Source organism: Pan troglodytes, chromosome 1, assembly GCF_028858775.2.
Source record: "Pan troglodytes isolate AG18354 chromosome 1, NHGRI_mPanTro3-v2.0_pri, whole genome shotgun sequence".
Classification (NCBI taxonomy): Eukaryota; Metazoa; Chordata; class Mammalia; order Primates; family Hominidae; genus Pan; species Pan troglodytes.
The window spans coordinates 176,155,988-176,183,467 of NC_072398.2; the positions used below are offsets into that span (position 1 = coordinate 176,155,988).

Consider the following 27,480-nt stretch of genomic DNA (forward strand, 5'->3'; position numbering starts at 1 on the left):
AAGAAATCCTTCACACCTGTGATCGATCTTCTGTGCCTCCTGGCATCATAATTCTGAGCCAGGAGCCCAAGTAGGGCAAAGGCTTCATGGACAATGCTGAAGTTGAGCCTCTGAGAGAATCATGCCCCAGCCTAACAGTCTGACACCCACAGGGACCTGCTGGTTGGCTTCAGTTTGGCAGCATTCATAAGACTTAGTTAGGCCTCACCAGGTCCCCCAGGGTATAAATTCTTCCATTTTTACAGATGGGAAAACTAAGGTCTGGAAGACAAAGGGTAACTCTTGGTTGGAGATGGGTCTAAAAGGGGAACTCGTATTCTGTGTAGTTTATCTCAAGAGCTCTTGTCCTCTATTTATACTATTTTTCTGATTATAAAACAATATATGCTTATTTTGAAAAACTCAAACATTTCAACAAGGTAGAATATGAAAGAATCTGGTAACCCTGCCCTCCGCATGTAATCATGGCCAACAGTGTGGTGCTTAGTCCTCCATATTATGTTTTCTATGCATATGTCAATGCATTTTAAAGTGGGATCATTATTCTTCTATCTTAAAATGTATTTATATATGTCTTACTCTTTCAGATGAAGCTTATAATCAATTTATCCAGTTGCCCCCTCTGGCCCCACCAACCTCTCTAGGATTTGACTTAAGATGTGTACATCACTGGGAAGATTTAATATTTTTCCAATATCGTGTCTTTTCATCCAGTTATTCAGGCATTCTTTAACATCCATTAATAAGGATTTCTATTTTTCTTCATTTATGCCTTAAATACACCATATTAAGCTTATCCCAAATGTATTTTATCATTTGTGTTGCTAATAAGAATGGGGTCTTAGTAAAAAGAGCCCCCGAAAATAAAATAAATAAAAAAAAAAGAAAGAAAAGAATGGGATCTTGGCTGGGTGCAGTGGCTCACCTGTAATCCCAACACTCTGGGAGGCCAAGGCAGGAGGATCACTTGAGCCCAGGAGTTTGAGACCAGCCTGGGCAACACAGTGGCACCCCGTCTCTCTCCAAAAAAGAAAAATTGGCCAGGTGTGGTGGCACATGCCTGTAGTCCCAGCTACTCAGGAAGCTGAGACAGGATGGTCTATTGAGCCTGGGAGGTGGACGCTACAATGAGCCATGATCATGCCACTGCAGCCCTGGGTGGCACCCCCACCCTGGATGGCAGAGCAAGACCCTGTCTAAAAAAAAAAATGGAATCCTTTTTTTGCCTCAATTAATTTTCCATTTGTTATGGCTGCAGTATAAAACGAAAATATTCATTTATACACTTTGTTGCCTGTTTTTGCCTTCCTAGCTCTACAGTTTTAAAATTAACTCTCTTGGAATTTTTTAGTAAACACACATATCATTATCAATCGTAATAATGTTGCTCTTCCTTACCAATATTTTATATTTCTTATTTATTTTTCCTGTCTTATTGCTTTTGCTACAACCTCCAAAACAATGTTAAATAATGCCAGTGACACAAGCATCCCTATCTTGTTCTTGACTTCATTGAGAAACCTCTAGTTACTCAATGTTTTTGGCCTTCTCTTTCAAAGCCCTCATCCTCCTCAAGCCTCAAAGGACCTGCTATTTCTCCCCCAGTCTCTATATAAAAATCTCTATCTTACTAGAGGCTTTTGCTTGGGTCTTTGGCAACAGAGGGTGTTTTAAGTAATTGTAGTTTCTCTTTCTGGATGTCATGCATTTTAAGCCTCTGTAAAGAAATTTTTCCTTATATAAATAAGTAAAACAGAATTCTGCCAAGGCAGGAGCAGCTGCTAAGGGAAAAGGAAGCTAGTGTGTGCAACATGCCTCCAAAACAGCATCGATAGGGGCAGTGTACATTCACCTGTGTCATTCATTCAGTCCTCATAATGGACTCTGAAGGTGATTATTAGTTTACCCTCATTTTTCAGATGAGGGAAGTCTTCTCTGAGCAACTTGCCCCAGGTCACGCAGCTAAGTGGCAGACATGGAATTCTAAGCCGGGGTTAGAAATCCTATAATTCTCACCAGCCTGAGTGTTGGATGTGTTAACAGTGGTGAAGGAGAATGCTGAACACAAGAGAAAGACAGATGTCCAGGGCGAGAACACAGGTGTCCAGGGGGAGAGTCCTGCGGGGATGGGGCACCCTTCCCTTCCTTAGAGTCTTTTGCTAAGCAAACAGCATATAGACTGGACTTCGCAAAAGAGCAGCTGAGAGGAGTGGCCCTGCAGGAGTCTGGGCATGGTACTTGCCCTAGCACCCCCAAATCCTCACCTCACATGGGTGTTGATATGTGTGAAGGATATTGCCCAAGAAGGGGAAGGACTAGATTCTAGTGCCAGCTCTGTCACTCACCAGCTGTGTGGCTTTAGGCAAGTTGTCCCCCTCTTTTCCTCTCTCTGGTCCTGGTTTTAACATCCCTAAAATAAGGCTAACTACCTTGACTAGAAAGGGGAAGAAAATGCTTTTGCACCCAAAAAGTGTTTCATTTCATATGATTTACCATTCAACAAGGCAGATGAATACATGCATTTATCTCTACTTCCTCCTGCAACCCACTAAAAGTATAAAGGAATTTTTTAAAAACAGACAAATAGGAGGGGGGCTTCAAGATGGCTGACTAGCGGTGCGAAGCACTTGCCTCCTCCACACAGAAGGACCAAAACAGCGAGTAGATAACCACACGTTGAATGTAGCAAATGAGAGAACACTGGAATTCAGCATAGAACTTCTGAGGCATGGAAGGAGAAGGAAGCGAAGCAGCTGGCCTGGCCAGGATCAGCTCAGAGCCAAGAAAAAGTCCCCAGTGTGGAGAAAGGGTGAGCAAGAGATCCCCTGTGTTCCACATTCCCCGCACAGGCTCCTGCAATCCTACCCACAGGAGAGCCCTCAGGCCTTGCAGGCCCTGAGACTAATACAGGGAAGTTCTGGGGGTCCATGTGACAGCATTGTTCCCAAGAGGGAGTTTGCACTGGGTCCCACCGATCCCCTGATACCCAAGCAGCTGCAGCACAGCACCATTTTGAGAGCCCAGTCCCCACCAGTCTACATCTTGCCCTGGAGCCCTACAGATCCTGTGTCTCCAAATCCCTGGGGCCCTGCTGACATCCCCTCATGTCCACTCAGACAGCTGCAGTGTTCCAATGCCAGCTGGACCCAGCAGTGTGGCCAGGTCCCTAGCATTCTAGCCCATGCAGTGTCCTACACCCTGGGGAATGGGCAGGGCAGTGTACTAAATAAGCTGACCTAGGGCAAAGAAAGCTGAAGTTTGTGCTCCCCAGAGCCTGAGAGCTAGCTGCCTGGAGCCACTGCCACTAACAGCAACACTACCTCTTCCAGTGGCAGAGCTGCTGCACACCTGCACACTGTTCCAGGGCCTGAGGACAGGCCCACCCTACCTGAACTCTGGTGCCCAAACGTGCCATCTTGGGGCCTAAGAATCCACCCGCCCCACTTGCCACTGCCAGTGCCCATGTACACTGTCAGGGAGCCCTTAGACAGGCCCACGCTACCTGTAGCCACTGCCACCAGGGCTTGTGCATGTTGTCCAGGGACCTTGGGGTAGACTAGTGCACCTACCCACTGCCCATGCATGCATCTCCCAGGGGCCCAGGGACCTGCCTACTCAGCCTGCCATCACCACTGCTGGCACCCACTCACACACCACTCAGGAGCCTGGGACTGGCCCCTCTTGCTCACCACTGCCACTGCTGGCACCCACATGCACTACTCAGGGGCTAGAGTAGAAGTTTGGCCCATTGCCACTACTGTCACCACCGATGCCATGCATATCACCCAGGGGCCCAAGGACCTACTGGCTCAGCCCGCCACTGCCAACACTAGCACCCAAACATATCACCTGGAGGCCTGAGGACCAGCCCGCCCAGACCTGCCTCTGCCAGCACTCACATATGTTAACTAGGGGCCCAAGGACTGACATACCCAGCCCACTGTGCCACCACTGGTCCCTGAGGACTAGCCCACCTGGCACCCCCACCCCCAGCAAAGCCTTGCTATAGCCTCTCCTAACAACCACAGCCTAAGCCACTAAGAAACCCAAAGACACCACTGATGCTGATCATAGCTGAAGAAATCATACAGAAACTACATTACTGCATCCACCCAGAATCAAAGCCAAAGTACCATACCCAACCAACACTATATATGCATCTACAGGTAAAAGTAATTCCCACCAGGCGTGGTGGCTCACACCTGTAATCCCAGCACTTTGGGAGGCCAAGGCGGGAGGATCACGAGGTCAGGAGATCAAGACCACCCTGGCTAACATGGTGAAACCCCGTCTCTACTAAAAAATAGAAAAAATTAGCTGGGCGTGGTGTCAGGTGCCTGTAGTCTCAGCTACTTGGGAGGTTGAGGCAGGAGAATGGCGTGAACCCTGGAGGCGGAGCTTGCAGTGAGCCAAGATCGGGGCCACTGCACTCCAGCCTGGGTGACAGAGCGAGACTCCATCTCAAAAAAAAAAAAAAAAGTAATTCCCTATGAAAGACAATCATAAAATTGGAAAAAGTGACTGTTATACTAGATGCACACATATGAACACAGGGACACAAGAAACATGAACAAGCAAGGAAACATCATACCTCCAAGGAATACAATATTTCTCCAGTAACCGATCCCAAACAAAAGGAAATCTATGAAATGCCTGAAAAATAATTCAAAATAATGATATTAAAGAAAATCAATGAGATATAAGAGAAAACAGATAAAAAATACAAAGAAGTCAGGAAAACAATTGATGATCTGAATGAGATTCAACAAAAAGATATCACTAAAAAGGAACCAAACAGAAATCCTAGAACTGAACAATTCAATATAGGAAATTAAAAATACAATCAAGAACTTCAACAATACACTACATCAAGCAGAAGAAAGAATTTTTGAACTTGAAGACAGGCATCTTGAAATAATCTAGTCAGACAGAAAAAAGAAGAAAAAAATTTACAAGATTAAGAAAGTATATGTGACAGAACACCACAATGGAATAAAATATTATAATTTTGAGAGTTCCAGAAGCAAAAGAGATTGGAAAACCTATTTAATGAAATAATAGCTGAAAACATCCCAAGTCTTGCAAAAGATATAGACACCTAGATACAGGAAGCTCACAGAACCCCAAATAGATACAATTAAAAGGGCCTTCTCCAAGATACATTACAGTCAAACTGTCAAAAGTCAAAGACAGGTCAGGCATGGTTGCTCACACCTGTAATCGCAGCACTTTGGGAGGCCGAGGCAGGAGGGCTGCTCAAGCTCAGAAGTTCAAGACCTGCCTAGGCAACACAGACCCCATCTCTACAAAAAATAAAAAGTAAAAAAATATATATCTAGGCATAGTGGCACATGCCTATGCTCCCAGCTACTTGGGAGGCTGAGGTGGGAGGATTGCTTGAGCCTGGAAGGTTGAGGCTGCACTGAGCCATGATTGCATGACTACACTCCAGCCTGAGTGACAGAGCGAGAACTTGTCTTAAAAAAAAAAAGTCCAAAACAGCAGAAACCTTACAAGCCAGGAGAGCATAGGATGATTATTCAAAGTGCTGAAAGGAAAAAACAAACAAACAAACAAAAAAACTGCCAACCACAAATACTACACCCAGCAAAGCTATCATTCAAAAATGAAGAAGAAATAAATTATTTGCAGCATAAGCAAAAACAGGGAATTATTCACCACTAGACCAGTCCTACAAGAAATGCTTGAGAGAGTCCCACATCTAGAAGGGAAAGAACGACATCTACAATCATGAAAACATACAAAAGTATTAAGCTCCCTGGTAGGGCAAATACACAAATGAGAAAGAGAAAGTAGTCTAACATTATCCCTACAAAAACCCACCAAATTGTAAAAGTAAACAATAAAAGAGGAAGAAAGGAACAAAAGATATATAAAACAATCAGAAAACAACAAAATGACAGGAGTAAGTTCTCACCTATCAATAACAACTTTGAATGTAAGTGTTTTAAATTTCCCAATTAAAAGATATAGACTGGCTGCTGTCTAGAAGACAACTATCTGCTGCCTACAAGAAATTCACTTCACCTGATAAGACACACATAGATTGGAAGTGGAGGGATGGAAAAAAATATTTCACAAAAATGGAAACCAAAATAGTGCAGGAGTAGCTATACTTATATCAGGCAAAACAGACCTTAAGTAAAAAAAAAAAGAACATAAAAAGAGACAAAGAAGGTCATTAGATAATGATAAAGTGGTCAATTTATCAAAAGAATATAACAATAGTAAATATATATGTACTCAACACCAGAGCACTTAGATACATAAGGCAAATAATATTAGAGCTAAAGAAAGAGATAGACTTCAATACAATAATAGTTGTAGACAAGACCCCACTTTCAGCATTGGAAAGATTATCCAACAGAAAATCAACCAAAAAATGAGACTTAATCTACACTATAGAACAAATGGACCTAACAGGCATTTGCAGAACATTTCATCCAACAGCTACAGAATACACATTCTTCTCATCAATACATGGAACATTCTCCAGGATAGACCATATGTTAGGCCATGAAACAAGTCACAACAAATTTTTAAAAATCAAAATCATACCAAGTATCTCCTCAGACCACAATAAAATAAAACTAGAAATCAATAACAAGAGGAACTTTGGAAATTGTACGAATAAATGGGAATTAAACAACATGTTCCTGAAAGACCACTTGGTCTTTTCAAATTAAGAAAGAGGCCAGGCATAGTGTCTCATGCCTGGAATCCCAGCACTTTGAGAGGCTGAAGTGGATGGATCACTTGAGCCCAGGAGTTCAAGATCAGCCTGGGAAACATGATGAAATCCTGTCTCTACCAAAAATACAAAAAAATTACTTGGGCATGGTGATGTGCACCTGTAGTTCCAGCTACTCAGGAGGCTGAGCTGGGAGAATCATGAGCCATGGAAACACAACATACAGCAAAAGCAGTGCTAACAGGGAAGAAGAATATAGCAATAAATGCCTACATCAAAAAAGGAGAAAGATTTCAAATAAACAACGTAACAATGCACCTCAGGGAACTAGAAAAGCAAGAACAAATCAAACCCAAAATTAGTTGAAGGAAAGAAATAAAGATTAGAGCAGAACTAAACAAAATAGAGACTGAAAAAAAAAACCAATACAAAGGATCAGCAAAATGAAAGGTTGGTTTTTTGAAAACATAAAATCAATAAACATCTAGGACTTCTAGTACTATGTTAAATAAGAGTGGAACAAGACAAGGATTCCCACTATCACCACTCCTATTTAACACAGTACTGGAAGTCCTAGCCAGAGCAGTCAGACAAAAGAAAGAAATAAGAGGCATCTAAATTAGAAATGAGGAAGTTATAAATTGTCCCTCCTTGCAGACAACATGATCTTATATAGATAAAAACCTAAAGACTCCACCAAAACTCTTAGAACTGAGAAGTGAATTCAGTAAAGTTGTCAGAATACAAAATTAACATACAATAATTAGTAGCATTTCTATACACCAGTAACTAGCTGAAAAAGAAATCAAGAAAACAATCCCATTTACAATAGCTGCCAAAAAATATACCTAGGAATAAATTTACCAAGGAGGTGAAAGACCTCTATAATGGAAACTGCAAAACACTGATGAAAGAAATTGAAGAGGACACAAACAAATGGAAAGATATCCAATGTTCATGAACTGGAAGAATTAATATTGTTAAAATGACCTTACATAGAATGGTATTATTCTAACACCATGCAATAAATGGTGTTAGAAAAACTGAATATCCATAAGAATGAAACTAGACCCCTCACTATATATAAAAATCAACTCAAAATTGATTAAAGACTTAAATGTCAGACCCAAAATTGTAAAACTACTAGAATAAAACATAAGGGAAAAACTTTAGGACACTGGTCTAGGCAACAACTTTATGACTAAAACTTCAAAAGCACAAGCCACAAAAACAAAAATACACAAATGGGACTATATTAAACTAAAAAGCTTTTGCACAGCAAAAGAAACAATCAATAGAGTGAAGAGACAACGTGTAGAATAGGAGAAAATGTTTGCAAACTATTCATCAGACAAGAAATTTATATCCAGAATATTCAAGGAACTCAACAGCAATAATAATAATCCCATTTAAAAAGTGGGCAGGCTGGGTGCAGTGGCTCATGCCTATAATCTTAGCACTTTGGGAGGCCAAGGTGGGCGGATCACCTGAGGTCAGGAGTTCAAGACCAGCCTGGCCAACATGGTGAAACCCCGTCTCTACTAAAAATACAAAAATTAGCCGGGGTGGTGGTGTACACCTGTAATCCCAGCTACTCAGGAGGCAGAGGCAAGAGAATCGCTTGAACCCAGGAGGTGGAGGTTGCAGTGAGCCAAGATCACGCCACTGCACTTCAACCTGGGTGACAGAGCGAAACTCCATCTCAAACAAACAAACGAAAAAAGTGGGCAAAGGACATGAGTAGGCATTTCTCAAAAGAAAGCATACAGATGCTCAACAGATAAATGAAAAAATGCTTGACATCACAAATCATCAGGGAAATGCAAATCAAAACCCCAATTGAGGGATATCATCTCACCCCAGTTAAGACGGCTACTATCAAAAAGACAAAAAGTAACAAATGCTGGCAAGGATGTGGAGAAAAGGGAGCTCTTACATGCTTTTGGTGGGAATGCAAATTAGAACAGCCATTATGGAAAACAGTATGGAAGTTTCTTTTAAAAACTAAAAATAGGCCAGGCGTAGTGGCTCACATCTGTAATCCTAGCACTTTGGGAGGCCGAGGTGGGAGGACCACTTGAAGCCAGGAGTTTGAGACCAGCCCTAGCAACATAGTGAGACCCTGTCTCTACAAAAAAAAAAAAAAACTTTTTCAATTAGCCAGGTGCGCTGGTGCACACCTGCAGTTCCAGCTACTAGGGAGAGTGAGGTTGGGGAATCGCTTGAGCCTGAGAAGTCGAGGCTGCAGTGAGCCATGTTCATACCACTGCATGTAAAATAGGAAAAGAAAAGAAGAGAGAGAAAGAAAGCAGAAAAGAAAAGAAGGAAGGAAGGAAGGGAGAAAGAGAGAGAGAGAGAAAGAAAGAAAGAGAGAGAGAAAGAAAGAAAGAAGGAGGGAAGGAAGGGAGACAGGGAGGGAGGGAAGAAGGAAGGAAGGAATGAATGAAGGAAGGAAGGAAAGAAGGAAAAGAGAGGGAGAAAGAAAGAAGAAAGAGAGAAAAAGAAAGAAAGAAAAGAGAAAGAAAGAAGGAAAGAAAGAAAGAAAGAAAAGAAATATGGGGGGAGGGAGGGAAGAAAGGAAAGAAGGAAGGAAGGGAAAGAAGAAAGGAAGAAAGAGAGAAAGGAAGGAAGGAAGGAAAGAAAGAGAAAGAAAGAAAAAGAAAAAGAAGAAAAGAGAAGAAAAGGAAGGAAGGGAGGGAGGGAGGGTAGGGAAAGCTGAGGAGACACTTGCCAACTCCTGCCACAAAACCTCAGAAAGTTCTAGGAATGGGACACACAGGTATCTTCAAAAACAGGTGAGACCAGGCACAGTGGCTCATGTCTATAATCCCAGCACTTTGGGAGGCCACAGTGGTAGGACAGCCTGAGCCCAAGAGTTCAAGACAAGCCTTGGCAACATAGAGAGACTCTGTCTCTACAAACATAAAAATTAAAAAGTAGCCAGTCATGGTGGCACGCACCTATAGTTGCAGCTACATGGAAGACCAAGGTGAGGATTGCTTTGGCTCAGGAGTTCTAGGCTGCTGTGAGCTATGATTGTGCCACTACACTCCCACCTGGGTAACAGAATGAGATCCCATCTAGACATGACCTCCTGCTGACTCCTCACCCAGCCAGCAGTAGACTGGACGTTTGGTTTGTGGATAGATTCCAGGGGGCTAGGAGGAGGTGCACAGTGGAATGTAGGCAGACAGGTCCCACAGTGAGAAGAGAGGGGGTAGGAGGCAGTCCATACGCTGAATGAGACAGCCCAGTCTCCTTCCTCTGATCGCCAACAACCACACTTACCCCCACCCAGGACAGAGGATTGTTTTCTAGAGAAGCTGAATAGTCCCACAGAAAACACCTAGAGACACTGGCATTTGAGGGTCTCAACAGAAAGACCAGATCCCCTGCCAATCACTCACAGTGACTGACAGGCCCCACCCAGACTCACAGTATTATTTAGTGCTTTCCTCTTCAGTATGAACAAACAAGCAAAAGAAAAAAAGGAACTTGGAAGAATTGGAGACAACACAGGGGGCAAAAGAACTTCAGGAAAACTTAATTAACATCTTTAGATAAAAGAATATACTGCAGCCAGCCGCAGTGGCTCCCACCTGTAATCCCAGCACTTTGGGAGGCTGAGACAGGCAGATTGCTTGAGCTCAGGAGTTCAAGACCAGCCTGGGCAACATGACAAAACCTGGCCTCTACAAAAAATACAAAAATTAGCCGGGTGTGGTGGTGCATGCTTGTAATCCCAGCTACTTTGGAGGGTGAGGCAGGAGGATCGCTTGTGCCTGGGAGGCAGAGGTTGCAGTGAGCCAAGATTGCATCACTGTGCTCCAGGCTGGGCGTCAGAGTGAGACCTCATCTTAAAAGAAAAAAAAAAGAACATACTGCACACTGCATACATGACACAGAACTGGGTGCTATTAAAAGAAGAAAGAAAAGAGCAATCCACAACAAAAGAACTCTTGGAAACTAAAAAATATGATAGCCAAAATTTTTAAAATAATAGTAGGGTAGATAAGGACAAGAAAATTTTACCAGAAAGTAGAACAGAAAAGTAAGATGGAAAATAAGAAAGAAGAGAGAGAGGAAAAAAGAAAAAGAAAACTAGAGTGCCAAACCAGGGCATCTAACATTCATCTAAAAGAGATATCTGAAAGGCAGCAGACAGAACACAGAGGAGAGGAAATGGTCAAAGACAAAACTCAGAAGATTCTCTCAGAATAGAAGGTGCTGAGTCTCCAGATGGAGGGAAGCCACTAAGTACCCAGCACAAAGGATGAAACAGACCCATGCCAAGATGCATCAGAACAGGAAGTACAAAGAGAAGATCCTGAAAGCTTCCAGGAAGGAAATGCAGGTCACATACACAGCACAGAAAACCAGAAAGGCATAAGACTTCTCAACAACCATATTTGAAGCTAGGAGGCTACGAAAGGCCTTCAAAATTCAGAAGGAAAATTATATCCAACCTAGAATTTTATTTCCAACCAAACTATTGATCAGATGTGCAGAAATGAAAAATAAGAAACATCTTCAGGCATACATTCTATCAAAAATCTTACCTTCCTCAGCCCTTTCTCAGGAACCCACCAGAACAAGGGGGTAAGTTGAGGAGGAAGACACAGCACTACTTTGATAAAAAATAAAATATTCTTTAAAATTACATTTAAAAGCTGATTTCTCCTGAGAAATCTGGTCCTCAGAATCTGGTCCTCATGTCCTCACCATAATTTCAAAAAAAAAAATACTGGATCATAAAGTGCATGTTTGTCAACATTGTAACATTTCTGAAATTGTTACTATATTACAATTGATGGCCTCTTAGGTCAATAAAATATGGCAGCAGCTAACATTTACAAGCTGTTGTATAGTTTGCCACAGTATTTAATGTACCTTTCCCTTCCTAGGCTTTGCAACCTTCTGAAATGAGTTTTACCAACCCCATTATGAACACCAAGAAACAGATTCCACGTGGTGAAGCCACTGAGAGCCGAGACTGGACCGTATGGGCTCTGGGTGGCAGATTTAAGGTTGATTGAGTACCTTTTCCTTACCAAGGGTTTTCAACAGATCATTTCATTTGGGTCTCCTCAAACATCTGCTCTTTTGACAGCTGAAGGAAATGAGGCTCAGCGAAGTTACGCAGCATGCCCCACCTCACACGTACAGTAAGTGGCAGAGCCAGGATCTGAACGTGAACGTCCCTCCACTGCCTCTGCTGTTTGGCTGGCATTAGGGGCAGAAGCTGTGTTCCCATGGGAACAAACATGGGGAACCACCAGCCCACCCCAGAGTAAGACCTCCCACCGCCCTCGCCCCTTCGCCTGCAGCTCCAGCTGCACTCACTGCATGAGCATGTCCCGGGCCAGGTCTGAGAGGTAGCGTTTAGATCCACTCAGGAATAGGGATCGATATCGCTGCCGCCTGTCCTTTGTCTCCATCAGCCAGGTGTTGAGGTAGCGGCCCACACCTACTGGGTTCTGCAACAGGGAGAGGATGGCAGGACATTAGCAAGCCTGGCTTGGAGACTGTGTCTCGGCTTCCTCTCCTCCCCTTGGACGCTTCCCTACTCCATCTGTTATGAACTGAATTGTGTCTCCCAAAAAGATATGTTGAGGTCCCAACCCCGAGCAACCCCAGTACCTCAGAATGTGACCTTATTTGGAAAAAAGGTTGCTACAGACATAATTAGTTAAGATTAAGTCATACTGCAGTAAGGTGGGCCCTTCTTCCAATGTGACTGGTGTCCTTTTAAGAAGAGATACACGGGAAGACAGCCATGCCAGGAGACAGGCTGGAGTGACGACTACAAGCCAAGGAACATCAAGGATTGCTGGCCACCACCAGAAGCTACAAAGAGGCAAGGACAGATTCTTCTCAACAGGTTTCAGAGGGAGCACGGACCTGCAGACGCCTTGATTTCAGACTTCTCGCCTCCAGAACTGTCAGAGAATATTTCTGTTGCTTTAAGCCACCTAGTTTGTGGCAGCCCTAGGAAGGGAATACAGCATCCCACCCAGATATCGGGGTCACAGATCCTAGAGGCACCAACAGAGAGGTTGGGAAAGGAGATGCAACTTGCCCAAGGTAACACGGCAAGGGCAGAATAAAGGCAGGACAAGAACCCAGCCATCTGCAGAGAAGCAGTCCTGAGGGGTGGGCTGGGGAGATGTTAGGACCCAGAAGCTGGTCCCATGCTAAACAGAAGTTGCCTCCCACAAGGGAGAAGCCTGTTTCATGAGGCGCCCAGGTTTTGGGGGTGCCAGCGGAGGGGCTCTCCCGCCCTGTGGGGTGCGGCCAGCTGAGCCACCAGAACCCAGACCTCACATCAGCTCTTCCCACTTCACAGTGGCTGGCTCTGTGGTAGCAGTAGGGTCATCTGGCTCTGGTCTAAACATTTCATTTGGGGACTCTCAGGTAAAGACTTTCTCCCCTGCAGGGGGTGCAGGCTAGAGGTAAAAAAAAACGAAGGATTCGGGGACAACCAGCTGGTCCTCACAAGAATCAGTCACTGGGGTCTGGGCACGCTGAGGACCTTGCCACCGTGTGGGGAGGTAAGGAGGTGAGGCGGCTGACCTGTGCTACTGAAGTCAGGAGAACAGGCTATCAAATTGGGGTGGGGGTGGGAATGGCAGGGGCTCTTGGGGAGCTGGAAATGAGAGCTGTTAAACGCTCTGGGGGATAGTTACGGCCATTATGTGACAATTCATGGAGCTGTGCACTTAGGACTCAGCGCCTTTCTCTATGATTATTAGACTCCAATAAAAGGTGCATTACAAACTGAAAAGGGGTGGAGTAAGAAACAGAATGAGGTCAAAGCCCAAGGCCAAGAATTTAGCTGGTTTACAAGAACACTAACTAAAGATACATCACACACGTGGGGATGGCTGCCTCTGGAGAGAAGGAAGAGAGTGGGAAAGGGAAGGGGCCAGAAGGGGATCTTGCTCAGTGAGGGACGGGAAATGCACCAGCTTCACCAGCTGCCCCTGAGGCCCAAGACAAACACAGAGAATGGAAGGAGCATTTCTCTGGGAAAATAAGAGAATGGCATGGCTGCGGTGTGATGTTTCTTAGCTAATTGGTTCTCAAAGTGTGGTCCCTGGAATAGCATCATCGCCATCACCTGAACTTGTTGGAAATGCAAATTCCCATGTCCCAACCCAGGCCTACTGTATCAGAAGCTCTGGCATGGGGCCCAGCCATCTGTGTTTTAACAAGTCCTGCAGGTGATGCTAATACCAGTTCAAGTTTGAGAACCAATGCCTTAGGAAAATAAGACAGTGGGAGTGGACCTCAGGTCCCTTGGGGAAAAGAAAGGGGAGGCATATGGCTCACTCAAAGCATCGGTTACCTGGGGACAAAGAGGCTTTGGTGTTGGCTGTAGAGGCAGGAGAGAGTTCCCATGTATCCCTCACCCCAGACCCACTTACCCAGCTTCCCATAATCATCTGGCAGGCCTTTGCACCTGACCCCTTGGAGGTCAACAGGAATGGGGGCTGGTTGACGGGTTTGCATTTCTTCTCTTGTGGAAGCCAGAAACTGGGGCCAGATGTGGCCTACGAGTAAGGAAGGAAGGCTGAAATCTGGAGAGGCTCTGGCAGTGTCAGCCTGGGCCCAGGGCAGGTGAGGGCTCTGGCCAGCTGACTCCACCCATCCAGCAGCTCTGGGTCTTGAGCCAAGGATGGTGGAGGTACCCAGCTACCTCCCAGCAAAGGGGCCCTCATGACCCATGCCACCCACTCTAACAAACACCCATCACAGCCTGATGCCTCTTTTCAGGTGTCCAAGGGCTTTCATTGTCTGGTGGGGCCCAGAGAGCTGAAGACCCCATTTCTGAGGAAGGAGACCACACCAGACTTGGAGCCAGATGAGCTGGGTTCCAATCCCAGCCCCTTCTCACCCTTGCTGGAGAAACTTGGTAAATCCCTTTCCAGATCTGGGCTTCAGTTTCCTTTAGTGAAATGCAGATGATAATCCCTACCTCAGGAAGGCTGGAAAGTGCCTAGCAGGGGCAGACCCTGCTTTGGGGGCCTGCTCAGACCCCCAGAGGGCCTGCTTTGACACTAGGGCCGAGTGCACCACTCCCTTGGGCGGAGCAAGTGGGCAGGCCCCAGTGGGTAGACTGCACTCTGCCCTGCTCCAGTTTCCCCTGCCCATCCTCCAACGCTCTGAGGCCAGAGGAGGGAGGTGCAGGGGGAAGGTCGGCACTGGCTGGGCGCTTCCTGGGTAGCAGGCACCATGCTGTAGGCTCCAAGTACAGGGCCTCATCTAATTCCCACAACCACTTCACCATCTTCATAGGACAGGGTGTAAACCGACGCCCAAACAAAGTCTCACCTAAAGTGTCCCAATGTTCAAGACCAGGATTGGAAACCAAGTCAGTCTGATCCCAAGACTGAGCTATTCCCTATGAAATTAGCCACCCTACCCCATGCCCAGCCCCGGAAGGAGAGCTGCCCTCCGAGAGAGGATGGCCGGCCATAGGAGTGAACTCACCAGTGTGCGGGGGCACTGGCTAAGGTTGGCCCAGTAAATCCTCTCTGTAGGGGTTTTCGGGTTTCGGGGAAGTTTAGAAAAAACCCCATGCTTCTTATTGTGACGTGAGTTAAGTTCTTCTATGAAGCTCTTGAAATTCATCAGTTCCCTGGGCTTTTTTTTCTAAGAAAAAGAGAGAAAAAGGAATCTGCTATGCCAGGAAAATCAATAGCTCCTTTCTCAACCCTCCCCCGAAACTAGAGAAAAGCAATGCGGCATCACTTACTATCCTGCTGTGCAGACATCCCGGAGGCCGGGCCAGCCTCAAGGTCCCCCTGACCAGGGCTGGTGGAAACAGACAGTCTTTCCCCAACCAGCGGGTCGGGGTGGGGTTAGTCTCTTGCACCATGCACCTGCCACACCCTACTGCCCAGCTCCTTTTCATCCATTTCTTCTTTCTTTCATTTGTTGGATATGTATTGAGTCTGGCACTATTCTAAGCAGGAACGATGTCTTAAATATTTAAAACCAGAGTGACTGGAGGAGCACAGAGGATTTGGGGGGCAGTGAAACTATTCTGTATGATACTAAAATGGTGGCTGCATGTCACGCATTTGGCCAAACCCACAGGATGTACACCACCTGAGTGAACCCTAAGGTACGCCACAGACTTGTGGTGATAATGACGTATCAGTTCTTCAACTGCAGCAAACAGACCAGGCTGCTGTGGGATGTTGGTGGTGGGGGAGGCTGTGCATGGTGTGGAGAGGGCAGTGGGTATATGGGAACTCCTTGTACTTTCCACTCAATTTTGCTGTGAACCTGAAACTGATCTAAAAAAAAAAAAAGTCTTACAAACAAAAGCAAACAGCATGGCCTGGGCGCTGGCCAGCCAGAATGGGCACTGGCCACAGTGCCTGAGGAGGGTCCCTTGACCCCTGCCATAGCTGGTCATGGGGAGGTCTGGGGGGCTCCAGGGAGCAGCCAGGTCGAAGGCCTTAGCTCAGTGGCTACCTGCCAGCTGGTCCTGAGGTCCTTCTACGTTAACCACCACCCTCCTAAGCACTCCTGAGCTCTGCCGTAGCACTCATTGCCTGATCACACTCGATAATTTTTTTCTTATTCATTGATGACTGAGTTTCTTTCCCCACTAGAATGTAAGTTCCGCAAGGGCTGCTTTCCCCTGTACCTCATCTACTACCTGGCTTAATCATACCCACTGCGAGAATGCATAATGGAGACAAGATAAACAGGCAATTAGACAAAACTTAATTCCAGTGGCTATGAGCACAAAGCAAGCAAAGCGCAGCAAGCTGTGAGATATCAAGATAAAATTCTACCTCAAGTTCCCCTCCTGGACCTCCTGTTCTCTGCTTTGTTAACAGCGCTGGCCCTAACCCAGCCAGCTTGGTCTATAATGCCTGCTGTTTCCAAAATAGGAGGATGCTCCCACCTTCTGCCATCAAGGTTCCTCATGGCCAAGCTCCCCTGGCACTGCGGGCCATCTTCACCTCCTGGGCACTTCATGCCAGTGCAGAGGAGAGAGTTGGCAGTGAAGTCAGACAGACGTCCTTGGGTTCAAATCCCAGCTCTGCTCCTTCCAGCCATGTGGCCAGCCTCAGTTTTCCCTATCTAACACGGGAAACCGGATCCAGCCCTGGCTGTGAGGGTGAAGTGAGGGGGTGTGGGAAAGGCCCGGTGCAGAGCCTGGCACACAGGCTGGTGTTCCTGGTGCTGACTAGTGAGGCCTGTCATCCTGCTGGGGCATGGACTAACACCCTTCAACCCCTGGGTACACACCTGCGTGGAGTAGTGCCCATAAGGCAGTGGCTTGCTCCGATCACCAGAGAAAGTGTCATAGGGGCCGCGGGTGCCGACGGATCGTGCCACATATGTCTCAAGGTCGCTTTTGAAGAAGTAGGTGCCGGGTCCCAGACCACTCCCCTAGAGCACAGCAGAGGTGATGAGGCCTGCAGGAGAGCTCAGCTTCCCCCTCTGCCCTGGGAGTGCCCCTGCAGGACAGGAAGGCAGGCAAGGCCTGGCCAGCCAAGGGGGTACCTGATGAGGCCGGGGGTGCAGCTTGTTGCTCATCCTGCACATGAGGCCCTCGGAATGAGACCGGTTCCAGGCATTCTCCTCCAGCTTGGTGTATGGGTTACCCTTCTCCCCATAATTTCCAGGGCCTGGATAGTAGTTCTGTGGGGTGGGGGTGGGGGCATGGAGGCCGTCAGAACCACTCCTTGTGCTGAGTGTGCCTGAGGAACAGACACCTGAGATTGCCATCCCCAAGAAGGGAATGGGATTTTCAGGGTGTCCGCTTGCTACCTGCCCTCTGACACACAACATTGTTGCCCGTGAGCGTCCACCACTGCTTACACCTTCATCTCCAAGTTCAGCCTCTTCCCCAGCTGAACTTGGATTGACCTGTGCAAGTTATATCTCACTGCCCCCTCCTTACATTGCACACTTTGGCCAACATAGTGGGCTTCTTGCTGCTCCTCAAGCACATGCCATTCTGCCCAACCTTCTTCCCTCATTGGCTCATGCTGTAACCACCACCCGGAATGCCCTTCCTGCCCTCTTTGCCTCGGACAATTCTACTGCTCCTGCAAAGCCAGCTCACATGTCATCTCTCCTGGGAATGAAGCCTTCCTCCTGCTGCCACCTGAGACAGTTGCCTGCTTTGGTGGATTCGGCAATTCCAACCTTTACACCCCTGCACCACGGCCCCGCGTGACATGAGGGCTTTCTCAACGTGCTATGAACAGTGCTGTGACAGGGAAGGACTGCCGTTCTGGGTTCAGATCCTGGCTCTGCTGCCTCCTAGCTGAGTGACCTCAGGCCTTCTGTGTCTCATGGTCCATACTGGTACCATGGGATAGGAATACTGTCTTCCAGGTAATGACGATGAAGTTAAATAATGTCTGCAAGCAAGGGAAGGAGGTTGGGCGGAATGGCATGTGCTTGGTGAGCAGCGAGGAGCCCACCATGTCAGAGTGTGGGATGCAGGGAAGAGGCAGTGAGACAGAGCATGGACGGGCCAGTAGGGCCCTGGAGAAGAGGCTGAACTTGGAAGTGAAGGTGCGAGCGGTAGTGGAGGCTCACAGGCAACGGTGTCTGGCACAGAGTGGACACTGACACATGATAAGTCAGGGTGGGGTGGCTGAATGCCTTGGGGGGCAGGAGGAAAGGTTAGCAACTGGTTGGAATGACCATCTGGGACCTGGGCTGCCAGGGTCAGAAGCGTGATTTTGTAGGCAGAGTGAAAAGTGCAGTCCACATTGGGTAGAGACCTGGCAGGATGTTTTCTGCTGCTCTGCACCTTTTAGCCACGCGGGGTCACTGCTGCTCCATAGATGGCTCGGCCATGCCCTACCTCTGAGCCTGGAACCCAGCCCTGGGGAAGCAGGATGGGGCGGGGAGGGCAGGGACCTCTGCATGGGGAGTCAGGCCACTAAGGGCATCAGATTTGTTCGCTCCCAGAGGAATGGAACTACATGTCTCCTTCCAGGGTTCCCACGTACATTCTGGAGAAAGCCCCCAAGGATAGCTGGATCCCTGCATGGTGTGTTAGGTGCTTCACCAGCCTTAACATCTTGGTCCTGGCAGTGACTGGGGGAGACCAAGTCAGCACCATCCACAATTAACAGATGGGGAAACTGAGTCTCAGAGAGGCAAACTGCATGTCTGTGGTCCCACCGCCAGAAAGAGACAGCATGAGAGTTTCAACTCCAAAATCCATAACCTTTCTGAGCCTCTACTGTTTGCCAGGCTCTGTGGAAGGCACCGGGGTGGGTTGGCAGTGAGCACCACAGGACCTGGGAGACTTTGAAGATGAGGGTTATACCAAGGGTGAGAATGGCCCTGCTCCTGGAGCCCAGAGGCAAGCCCAGCACTGGGCACTTTGTCAGGATAATCCTATTTTCTTCCTTAAAACCTTCAGGTTCAGAGGTTCAGTACCACACTTGGGCTGATGGGAAAGCCTATGGTTTTAACTAGAATGTTATGTTGTCTGAGCTTTGGGGACTCAAACAGGAATGATTAATTGGAGAGGGGGAGTGTGGAAATGAATGAATCATCACTTTAAAGTTTTTGGTTTTTGGTTTTTTTTTTCAGGCTGGACTTTGAAAAGGATCCCCAAAGACAGGTACGAGGGAAGGTGGGAAGGTCCCCCAGTCAAAAAGAGCAAAGGCAGGAAGGAAACAGAGTCAGGCTTGTCCCCCTAGCTCCCCTGCCATCAGCTTGGCTGAGTTCCCACACCCAGGCCTTGGCCTCCACAGAGACTCAGGGAGCAAAGTCCAAGAACTATGGGGGCCAAACCTGTGGGTGAAATGCAAGGTACATGTTGGACACCTGGGATTCAAAAGCCTACTTCTGCCAGTTGGTAGCTTCATGACCTTGGGCAGTAAGTTACTCACTCTGTACTCCATTTTTCTCATCTGTAGAATGGACATAATGATAGTGCCTGCTTCATAGGGTTGTCATGAACATGAAATTAATTAGTACGTAGTAAGTGCTATGCTACATGTCCACTATTATTACTTTAGATTGGACGGTAATGACATTTTTAAATGCTCCAGGTATCCCCTCTCCCTAAGGTACAGTTACAGCTTCTGCACCTGAAGGTGCATCTGCTCATCCCCAGACCCTGTCAGGAGTACTTTCCAGCCCTCATAGAAGCATTCCCAGTGGTGAGGTGTAGGAGAAAGACCCTGGCTCTGGGGTTGGACATTCCCATGTCTGCATCCCAGCTTGCCCACTTAGCAGCTGTGCACTCTGGGGCAACTTGCTTATCTGCTCTGAGCCTCCAGGGCCTCATCTGGAGTGGTTGCAAAGAATTAGAATGTTTTGGAGCACCTGATACTTAGGATGCATGCACTTATTCAGTCCACAAATACTTATTGTGTGGTATGTGTGCCAGGCACTGCAAGAACCTCAGAATGCTGCAGTGAAGGAACCAGGCAGACGTGGTCTGCCCTCAGGGGCTGCTGTCCAGTGGAGGAGGGATGCTAAACACACAACCACAGTGGAGACTCCTAGGAAGGGAGACGCCACCTAGCGGGGCTGAGGAAGGCTTCTGGAAGCTGAGAGCTGCCGGATGAGTAGGCGCGCCCAAGAAGAAGAGGCTGCCAAGGGAGGAAGGGCATTCCTAGCAGAGGGAACAGCAGGGGCAAAGCCCCATGTGAAAGAGCATGGCCTATATGAGGGGCTGGGAGGATAACAGAGTATCCAGCACAGAGAGGTCCAGGCCAACAAACTGCTGCGCTGGCTCCCTTGGTAGGGGTGACTCCTGCCTTCTCCCTCGTGCCCTTACTGAGTGTCAGCCTCACTCAGCATCCTCCTGATGAGATCATCATCCCCTGGCGCTGCCACCCCCACCTCTCAGCACCATCGCCTCCTCCCAACCCTGGCCCTCTCCAAGGTCTTCCTCTAAAAAGGTAAGTTAGGTCCTCTTCCTGTCAAAGCCCTCCACTGCCCCCCGGCAGCACCTGGAATAACACCAAGGCCCCACCTTGGCTGCAGGGACCTCATGACCCAGCCCTTCACCCCTCTGCCCTCTCGCTCGCCTCCTCTCACCCTCGGCCAGTGCCCTCTGGCCACACTGGCCTCCTGCCTGCCGGTCTGATTTGACAAGCATGTTCCCACCTCAAGGCCTTAGCCTCTGCTGCTTCCAGTGCCTGGAATGCTCTACCAGACATTGCAAGTCTCCGTTGCTCACGACCTGTAGGTTTCCTCAAATGTCACCTCCTCCCAGAGCCCTGACTACTCTCTATCAATTGCACCACCATCACTGCCTGTCCCTTGCCTGTCTAATTTGTGTTCATAGCCCTGCTTATATATGTATTATATTTCCTTCTTTGTACTACTATTTCTACCACTAGGACATCTACTTCATGAGAGCAGGGACCTTGTCTTCGTCACTGCTAGATCCCCAAGGTCTAGGACAGTGTATGCCACTTAGGAGGTGCTTAATCCTTATTCCTGGCTGGCTGGATGGATGGATATGTAAGTGAATGAATTTGTTGGGCACCCAGTGTATGCCAGGCTCTCTGCTCGGGACTCCAGACATGAGAACACCTACCCCGATGAGTCCTCGGAAGCGAACCTCCCCAGAGCTGAGCAGCCCCCGGGTGCTACATGGTTTCTCCCGCAGCTGTTCTAAGAAGTCTTTGAGGTTGTAGGAGCCGGGCCCCAGCTTTTGCTCCTGTGCCAAAAGAAGAGAGAAAATGAAAGCCTTAAACTTGGGAAAATCCACGCAGGAAGAAGCCCAAGGCACGATGGTGTTCCTTAAAGGATAATCTCCATCTGGCCTTGGGAGGACACTGAAGGCCATACAGAGCAGCTGCAATGGACAGGAAGACCTGGCACCAGAGAGGGAGAGGCCTGGCCCCAGAGGCCTCACCTTCAGCCGCTTCTCTTTCATGATGGCCTGGTACTGGAAGTGGGGTAGCTGGGTCAGCCGCGTGGCTTCCTGGGCCTTGGCCCAGCCTGTGTCCACCTCCTTCATCAGCTTCTTCTTGCTGAAGCAGGTCTCCTTGGAGCTGTAAGTCCCAGGGCCTATGTGGGACTGAGTCAGAGTGTGGTCAGACCTGTGACAGCCACGCCCGCCCAGTCTACCCACAGAGCAGGCCCTCACCAAGCCACCACCCTGACCCGGAGGAAGGGAGTAGGCAATCCCCCTGTGGCTCCCACCCTCAGCACTAAGGCTGGCACCAACAGGCTTGGCACTCAAGGTGCAATCGTGACATCCTCTATCACTGCCCCCTCACACTGCAGGAAGGTATAAACATCTCCTTCAAGAGCCCAGAGGTACTCAGTGCACAAGCTGGGAGTGCTGCAGTCCCTCGTTTATCAAACACACTGGAAGCCCCCACTGTGGGTCCAGCTCTGTGCCGGAAGAAGGTAGAAGGTACGCCCCTTCTACAGCTCAGCTCATCCACCACAGCAGGCAGCTCGAAGGGGCAGCAGCCAGACCCTGTGGGAGGAGTCAGGGAAGCTGTGCAAACTCACCACTTGGGTAGAATAACGCGTGGAGTATGGGGCCTCAGTGAAGGTGCTGAACTTCTTCCAGTTGGGATAAACAGCAGAGATGTCAAACCTAGGGAGGGACGGTGGCCCAGTGAGAGCCCTGTGCCTGGCACCTGGCCCTGGTGTGGGCAGTTCTGGAGCATGGGGGAGTTGGCTGCCCGGGAAGGTGACTTTGGAGCAAGCTCATGAAAGAAAAGTAGTGGAGTTGCAGTGGCTTCGAATGTTCCAGGCCGCTCCCACCCCACCCCACCCGCCAGCTCCTCCTCCCAGCTTCATTTTTCTCCACAGTCCTTACCAATACCCAACGTTTTACAGATGTACATACTTTTGTTTATTACCCACCCCCACCCCCCACAGAAGAGAGCAAACTCCATGAGTACAGGGGTTTGCTGTTGTGTTCACTGCTGTAGCCCCAGATCCTAGAACTGTGCCTGGAACACAGTAGGTGAGAGAGAGAAAGAGACAGAGTGGAATATGAGTGAATGGAAGACAGACACCTGGGCTGAAATCCCACCCACTACTTTTGAGCTGAGTGGCCTACTATGGACCAGGCCACGTGACCTCTCTAAACCTGGCACATAGTAAGTGCTCTTGAAATGGTTTTAAAGAACTCACTTAGATGGTGAAAGAACCCTGGGCAGGGAAGAGCACTAAGCAAGAGGGGGAGAGAAAGCCCAGCCCCTCCTCACTGCCGGCCCCCACTCCTCTGGTTCCCCTCCCCGCCAGGCTCAGCCCTGTGTGTAGGTGGACACCCTCTCTCCCCAGGCCAAGCGTGGCTTCGGGGTGGGCAGCAGCTGCCTTGGACTGTGGGTGTGAGCCCAGGACGCAAACGGGCCCCACCTGTGGCTCTGCACCCCGAAGGGCGCCCCGGTGAACCACTTGGTGGCCATGGAGCCGACGCGGTTCCAGCCATGAGCTCCGGCGGCATCCTGGCTTTCCCTCATGGCAGGCCTGCGCGCCTCCGCTGCTGCCACGGCAACCCGGGCCTTGTGATGCGCCCCGGAGCTGTGGGCCTCGCCCTCGCCCACGTGGCGCCCCCACCGGCGTGCGCACGTAGCCCGCTGATTTTTAACTTGTCCGTGCACATTTTCAGGGTCCTTCCCTAGCCCCTGCAGATATAATGGCCCTTCTTGTATTTAATATGGATGCCATTGGGTGGGGTCTTACAGTCATTTGTTGAGGAAGTGTTTCTGATTTCTGGCTTTATCCCAGAGCCCTGCATGGAGCCTGCCTAGGCTCAGAAAGAACCTTTTAAAGTTCACCTTGTGCTGATGGTAAACTGAGGCCCACAGAGAGGGCCGCCTTGGGCAAATGACATCCCAGCTCCTTCTCCACTTTGGGAGTCAGGGGAGCAGAAGTAAGGGGGAAAGGGCAAGGAGAGCCAGAGGGTGGAGGGCTGGGCAAAGCTGCAGGGGTAGTCAGGACTCAACCGACCCCTAGACGTCCCTGGCACCCACTCTGGGCAGACACAGTGCAGAATGCCTGGGACCCAGATGTGGTCCCTGCCCTGAAAATAATGGGGGAAGCAATGACCACATACTATGGTCAGGTCTATGAGAGAAGGAGGCCTCTGACCCAGCCTGTGGGTAGGTAGGTCAGGGAAGACTTCTTGGAGGAGGAGAATTCCAAACTCAACATTGAAGCATACGGATGACTTTCCAAGTAAAGAAAGGAATTGAGGGTATGTACCCCACACAGGGCATAGTCTGCTCTCTCTTCCCTCCTTCTTTACCCCCCAACCAGTGCTCCACAGCCATGCTCTGAGATTGTCTAATTTCTCTCACGATGGCTTGTGATCTTCCCAAGGGTCTTAGGCAAAGGTGGGGCAGAGATCCATACCCCATTCCATGGTGACAGGATTGAAGCCAGAGAGGTGTAGGTTGTACCAGAGGCCCTGCTTCCAGCCCATGGTGAAGCTGGACCAGAGGCACAGTGGGTCTTCTGCCACGACCCACCCAATGCCCTTCTGACATCCCAAGCTAGTAGTTAGATAAGAAGTGTGGCTCCCCAGCACAGCTGAGAGCTGGACTCTTAGGCTCCAGGTCTGGCGGGCCACTGCTGGCAGCGCGTCTGCACTGCACCACTGAGCTGACGGTCAGAGGTGGCAGGCCTCAGGAACATGCACAGAACGGAAAGCCTGGGTCATCTAAGCAGACTCTGCCCTTCCCAGCCGTGGGATCTTGAGCAAGTCACTTCTTTCTCTGAGTCACAGCATTATCAGTTTCATTCTATAAAATGAAAGTAATCATCTCTATCTCCCAGGCTGCTGTGAGGATGAAATGACCTGATTTAGGTAATACTCTTGGCACACAGCAGGAGCTCAATTGGAGGTCATTCCCAGCCCTTGGTTAGAGACCTTTACAGAGGCCTGAGGACAGACACTTGTCTCATTTCCTCCTGGTGCAGCATCTAGCACATAGTAAATGTTCAGGAAATATTTGTTGAATGACAAGGGAATGAATACATGCATCTGGTCAAACTACCCAATAACACATAAATCCTCAAAGACACATTTAAATCTGGCTCTGCCACTTCCTGGGTGCTGACCTTGGGCAAGTTATCCTTGCCAACTTTGATTTCCTCTTCTGTGACATGGACCTATGGCTGTGGCTTCCTGGAAAGGCTGTTTTGAGGTGTCAACAAGGTGTGGGTGTGCACACTCTCCAGTCCTGTGCACTTCAGCCAGCCCTGGGTCTGCTCGGGTATTCTCAGGGTGGCCCAGACATGCCTGCAGCTATATTGCTGCTTCTCTTCTGGCCTGAGCCCCATGGCTCTAGGACTCATGGAGGAGTGACCAAAGGCTATAAGCCAAGGTCCACTGGGCTGGGAGTCCTGGCTGCCAGGAAAGCCAGAACAGGCCAAATGAGTCAGCTCTGCAGCAAGGCCGCCTGCCCTGGTCAGCCCAAAGTTTCCCATCACAGCAGCTTCCTTGTCTAGCATCTCACCCATTTTCTTTTATAGGCACCATTGCACCCTCATTGTACACAAGAGGAAACTAAGGCTCAGATGGGGAGAATAACTTGCCCCAGTCACATCTCGTGAGGCATAGGGTCACACCATGAATATGGGACTCATAAGGACATTGGAGAGCTCCCTGGCTGCAAGACTGTTTAACCCGTCCAGACTCCAGAGCCACTGTTATGTCAGTGGAGTCAAGTCAAGCTTCTCAGTCAGGACTTGGGCCTCTGTGATAGGGCTGTGGCCCCTGCCTTCAGTCCTCATCTCCTGCCATCTCTGCCCCATGCTCTGTAACCTCCAGCCACAAGGCTGCTCTGTCCCTAGGACACACCTTCCCCTGGAGAACCTCTAGCTTTTTCATACCTTTGCTGCTGATGATATGCGCTCCCCACCAACCTACCCTTCCCACCCAACTCTCTTACTCATCTTTTTCAGAGTCAAATCAAAAGCCAAACCCACCCATTAGGATGGCTATTATCTTAAAAAAAAAAAAAAAAGAAAATAACATATGTTGGTGAGGTTGTAGAGAAATTGGAAACTTTGGCCATTGCTGGTGGGAAAGTAAAATAGTCCAGCTGCTGTGGAAAACAGTCTGGCAGTTTTTCAAAGAATTAAACATAGAATTACCATATGATCCAGCAATTTCACTGCTGGGCATATACCCAGAAGAATTAAAGGCAGGAACTCAAACATGTATTTGTGTGCCCACGTTCATAGCAGCATTGTTCACAATAATCAAAAGGTAGAAGCAACACAAGTGTGCATGAACAGATACATGGATAAACAAAATGTGATATATTCATACAATGGAATATTATTCAGCCTTTAAAAGGAAGGAAATTCTAACACGTGCTACCACATGGATGAATCTTGAAGACATTATGCTAAGGGAAATAAGCCAGTCTCAAAAGAACAAATATTATATGATTCCACTTATGTAAGGTAACTAGAATAGTTGAATTCACTGAAACAGAAATAGAATGGTGGGTACCAGGTGCTGGGTGGGGAGAGAATGAGGAGTTATTGTTTAATGGGTATGGAGCTTCCATTTGGGAAGATGAAGTTCTGGAGATGGAAGGTGGGAACAGTGGTACAGCAGTGCCCTCAGGGACAAGGACGAGGCCAGGGGAGCATTCATGCACTTAATGCCACTGAACTGTACACTTGAAAATGGTTAACACTGCAAATTTTTTGTTAAGTATACGTTGTTGCAATTTTTTTTTCTTTGAGATGGAGTTTTTTGCTCTTGTTGCCCAGGCTGGAGTGCAGTGGCACGATCTCGGCTCACCGCAACCTCCGCCTCCCGGGTTCAAGCGATTCTCCTGCCTCAGCCTCTCGAGTAGCTGGGATTACAGGCATACGCCACCATGCCCAGCAAATTTTGTATTTTTAGTAGAGACGGGGTTTCTCCATGTTGGTCAAGCTGGTCTCAAATTCCTGACCTCAGGTGATCCTCCCACCTCGACCTCCCAAAGTGCTGGGATTACAGGTGTGAGCCACCGCTCCTGGCCCGCAATTTTTTTTTCAAAGCCAAACCCTCTGTGAATCCACCCCTGATACTCTCAAGCAGGTGAGAGAACGAGTTTTATCACAGGATCACCAGCAATTTATAGCAAAATTTTCAATTAAAAATTATTAAAATTAATTTTATATTTAAAAATTGACAGGTGAAACATGGCACCAAGATGTTGTTTTAATTTAACTATTTTTTTTTTTTGGCTAATGTCAAATATTTTTTCAAGTTTACTAATTGGCTTTATTTCCTCTTTTGAAATGCTGGTCTGTGTTGCTTCATCTTGAAATACATAGCTATTTCATCTATATGAAATATAAATATTTACATCTATATCTTCATAGATACTCTATCTAGATTTCATCTAGATATATATTTCATCTGTCTGTCAAGATGAAACAACAGGGATGGCAGGAGCCAGGCCCAGGTGGAAAGAAGAGAGGGAGGAACTGGCCCCTGCAGCAGGGAGCACTGCCACCCAGCCTCCAGGCTAGAGGTTAGGGGACCACTCTAGACCTGGGAGGGACACTTGCCAAAGCAAGAAAACTGGGACCACAGGTGGAGTGCAAGATGGGATGGGAACCAAGCTGGAGGAGTGGGAGCTGACATTTATCCAGAGTGGCCATTTATCAGGCTTACCTGATAAATGCGGAAGGATTGTCATCCTCATGTCACAGGTGATGAAAGTGTGGCAGGTCATACTTTATTAGGGTTGGAGAAGCAGGATTAGAACCAGCACATGCAGCCCATAGTCTTTGCACAGGAGCTCACTGCTGAGCAGAGAGGGCGCAGAGAA

At 48.2% G+C, this 27,480-nt stretch overlaps 1 protein-coding gene across 2 annotated transcripts in view; it reads right to left on the reverse strand.

Moving 5' to 3' along the window:
• CIMAP2 (ciliary microtubule associated protein 2) overlaps positions 1 to 23,316 on the reverse strand; it is a 37,405-nt gene extending 14,089 nt beyond the window's left edge. For both annotated transcript variants that reach the window (XM_001153996.5, XM_063801673.1), the window contains exons 1-9: positions 23,054 to 23,316; positions 22,196 to 22,283; positions 21,588 to 21,752; positions 21,267 to 21,389; positions 17,243 to 17,380; positions 16,985 to 17,128; positions 15,206 to 15,367; positions 14,140 to 14,265; positions 12,056 to 12,189 (exon numbers count right to left, since the gene is read on the reverse strand). In XM_001153996.5, coding sequence (XP_001153996.1) covers positions 12,056 to 12,189; positions 14,140 to 14,265; positions 15,206 to 15,367; positions 16,985 to 17,128; positions 17,243 to 17,380; positions 21,267 to 21,389; positions 21,588 to 21,752; positions 22,196 to 22,283; positions 23,054 to 23,157 — 1,184 coding nt within the window. In that variant the 5' untranslated portion in view covers positions 23,158 to 23,316. The remainder of the gene's footprint in view (positions 1 to 12,055; positions 12,190 to 14,139; positions 14,266 to 15,205; positions 15,368 to 16,984; positions 17,129 to 17,242; positions 17,381 to 21,266; positions 21,390 to 21,587; positions 21,753 to 22,195; positions 22,284 to 23,053) is intronic.
• Between the last annotated feature and the right edge of the window lie 4,164 nt (positions 23,317 to 27,480).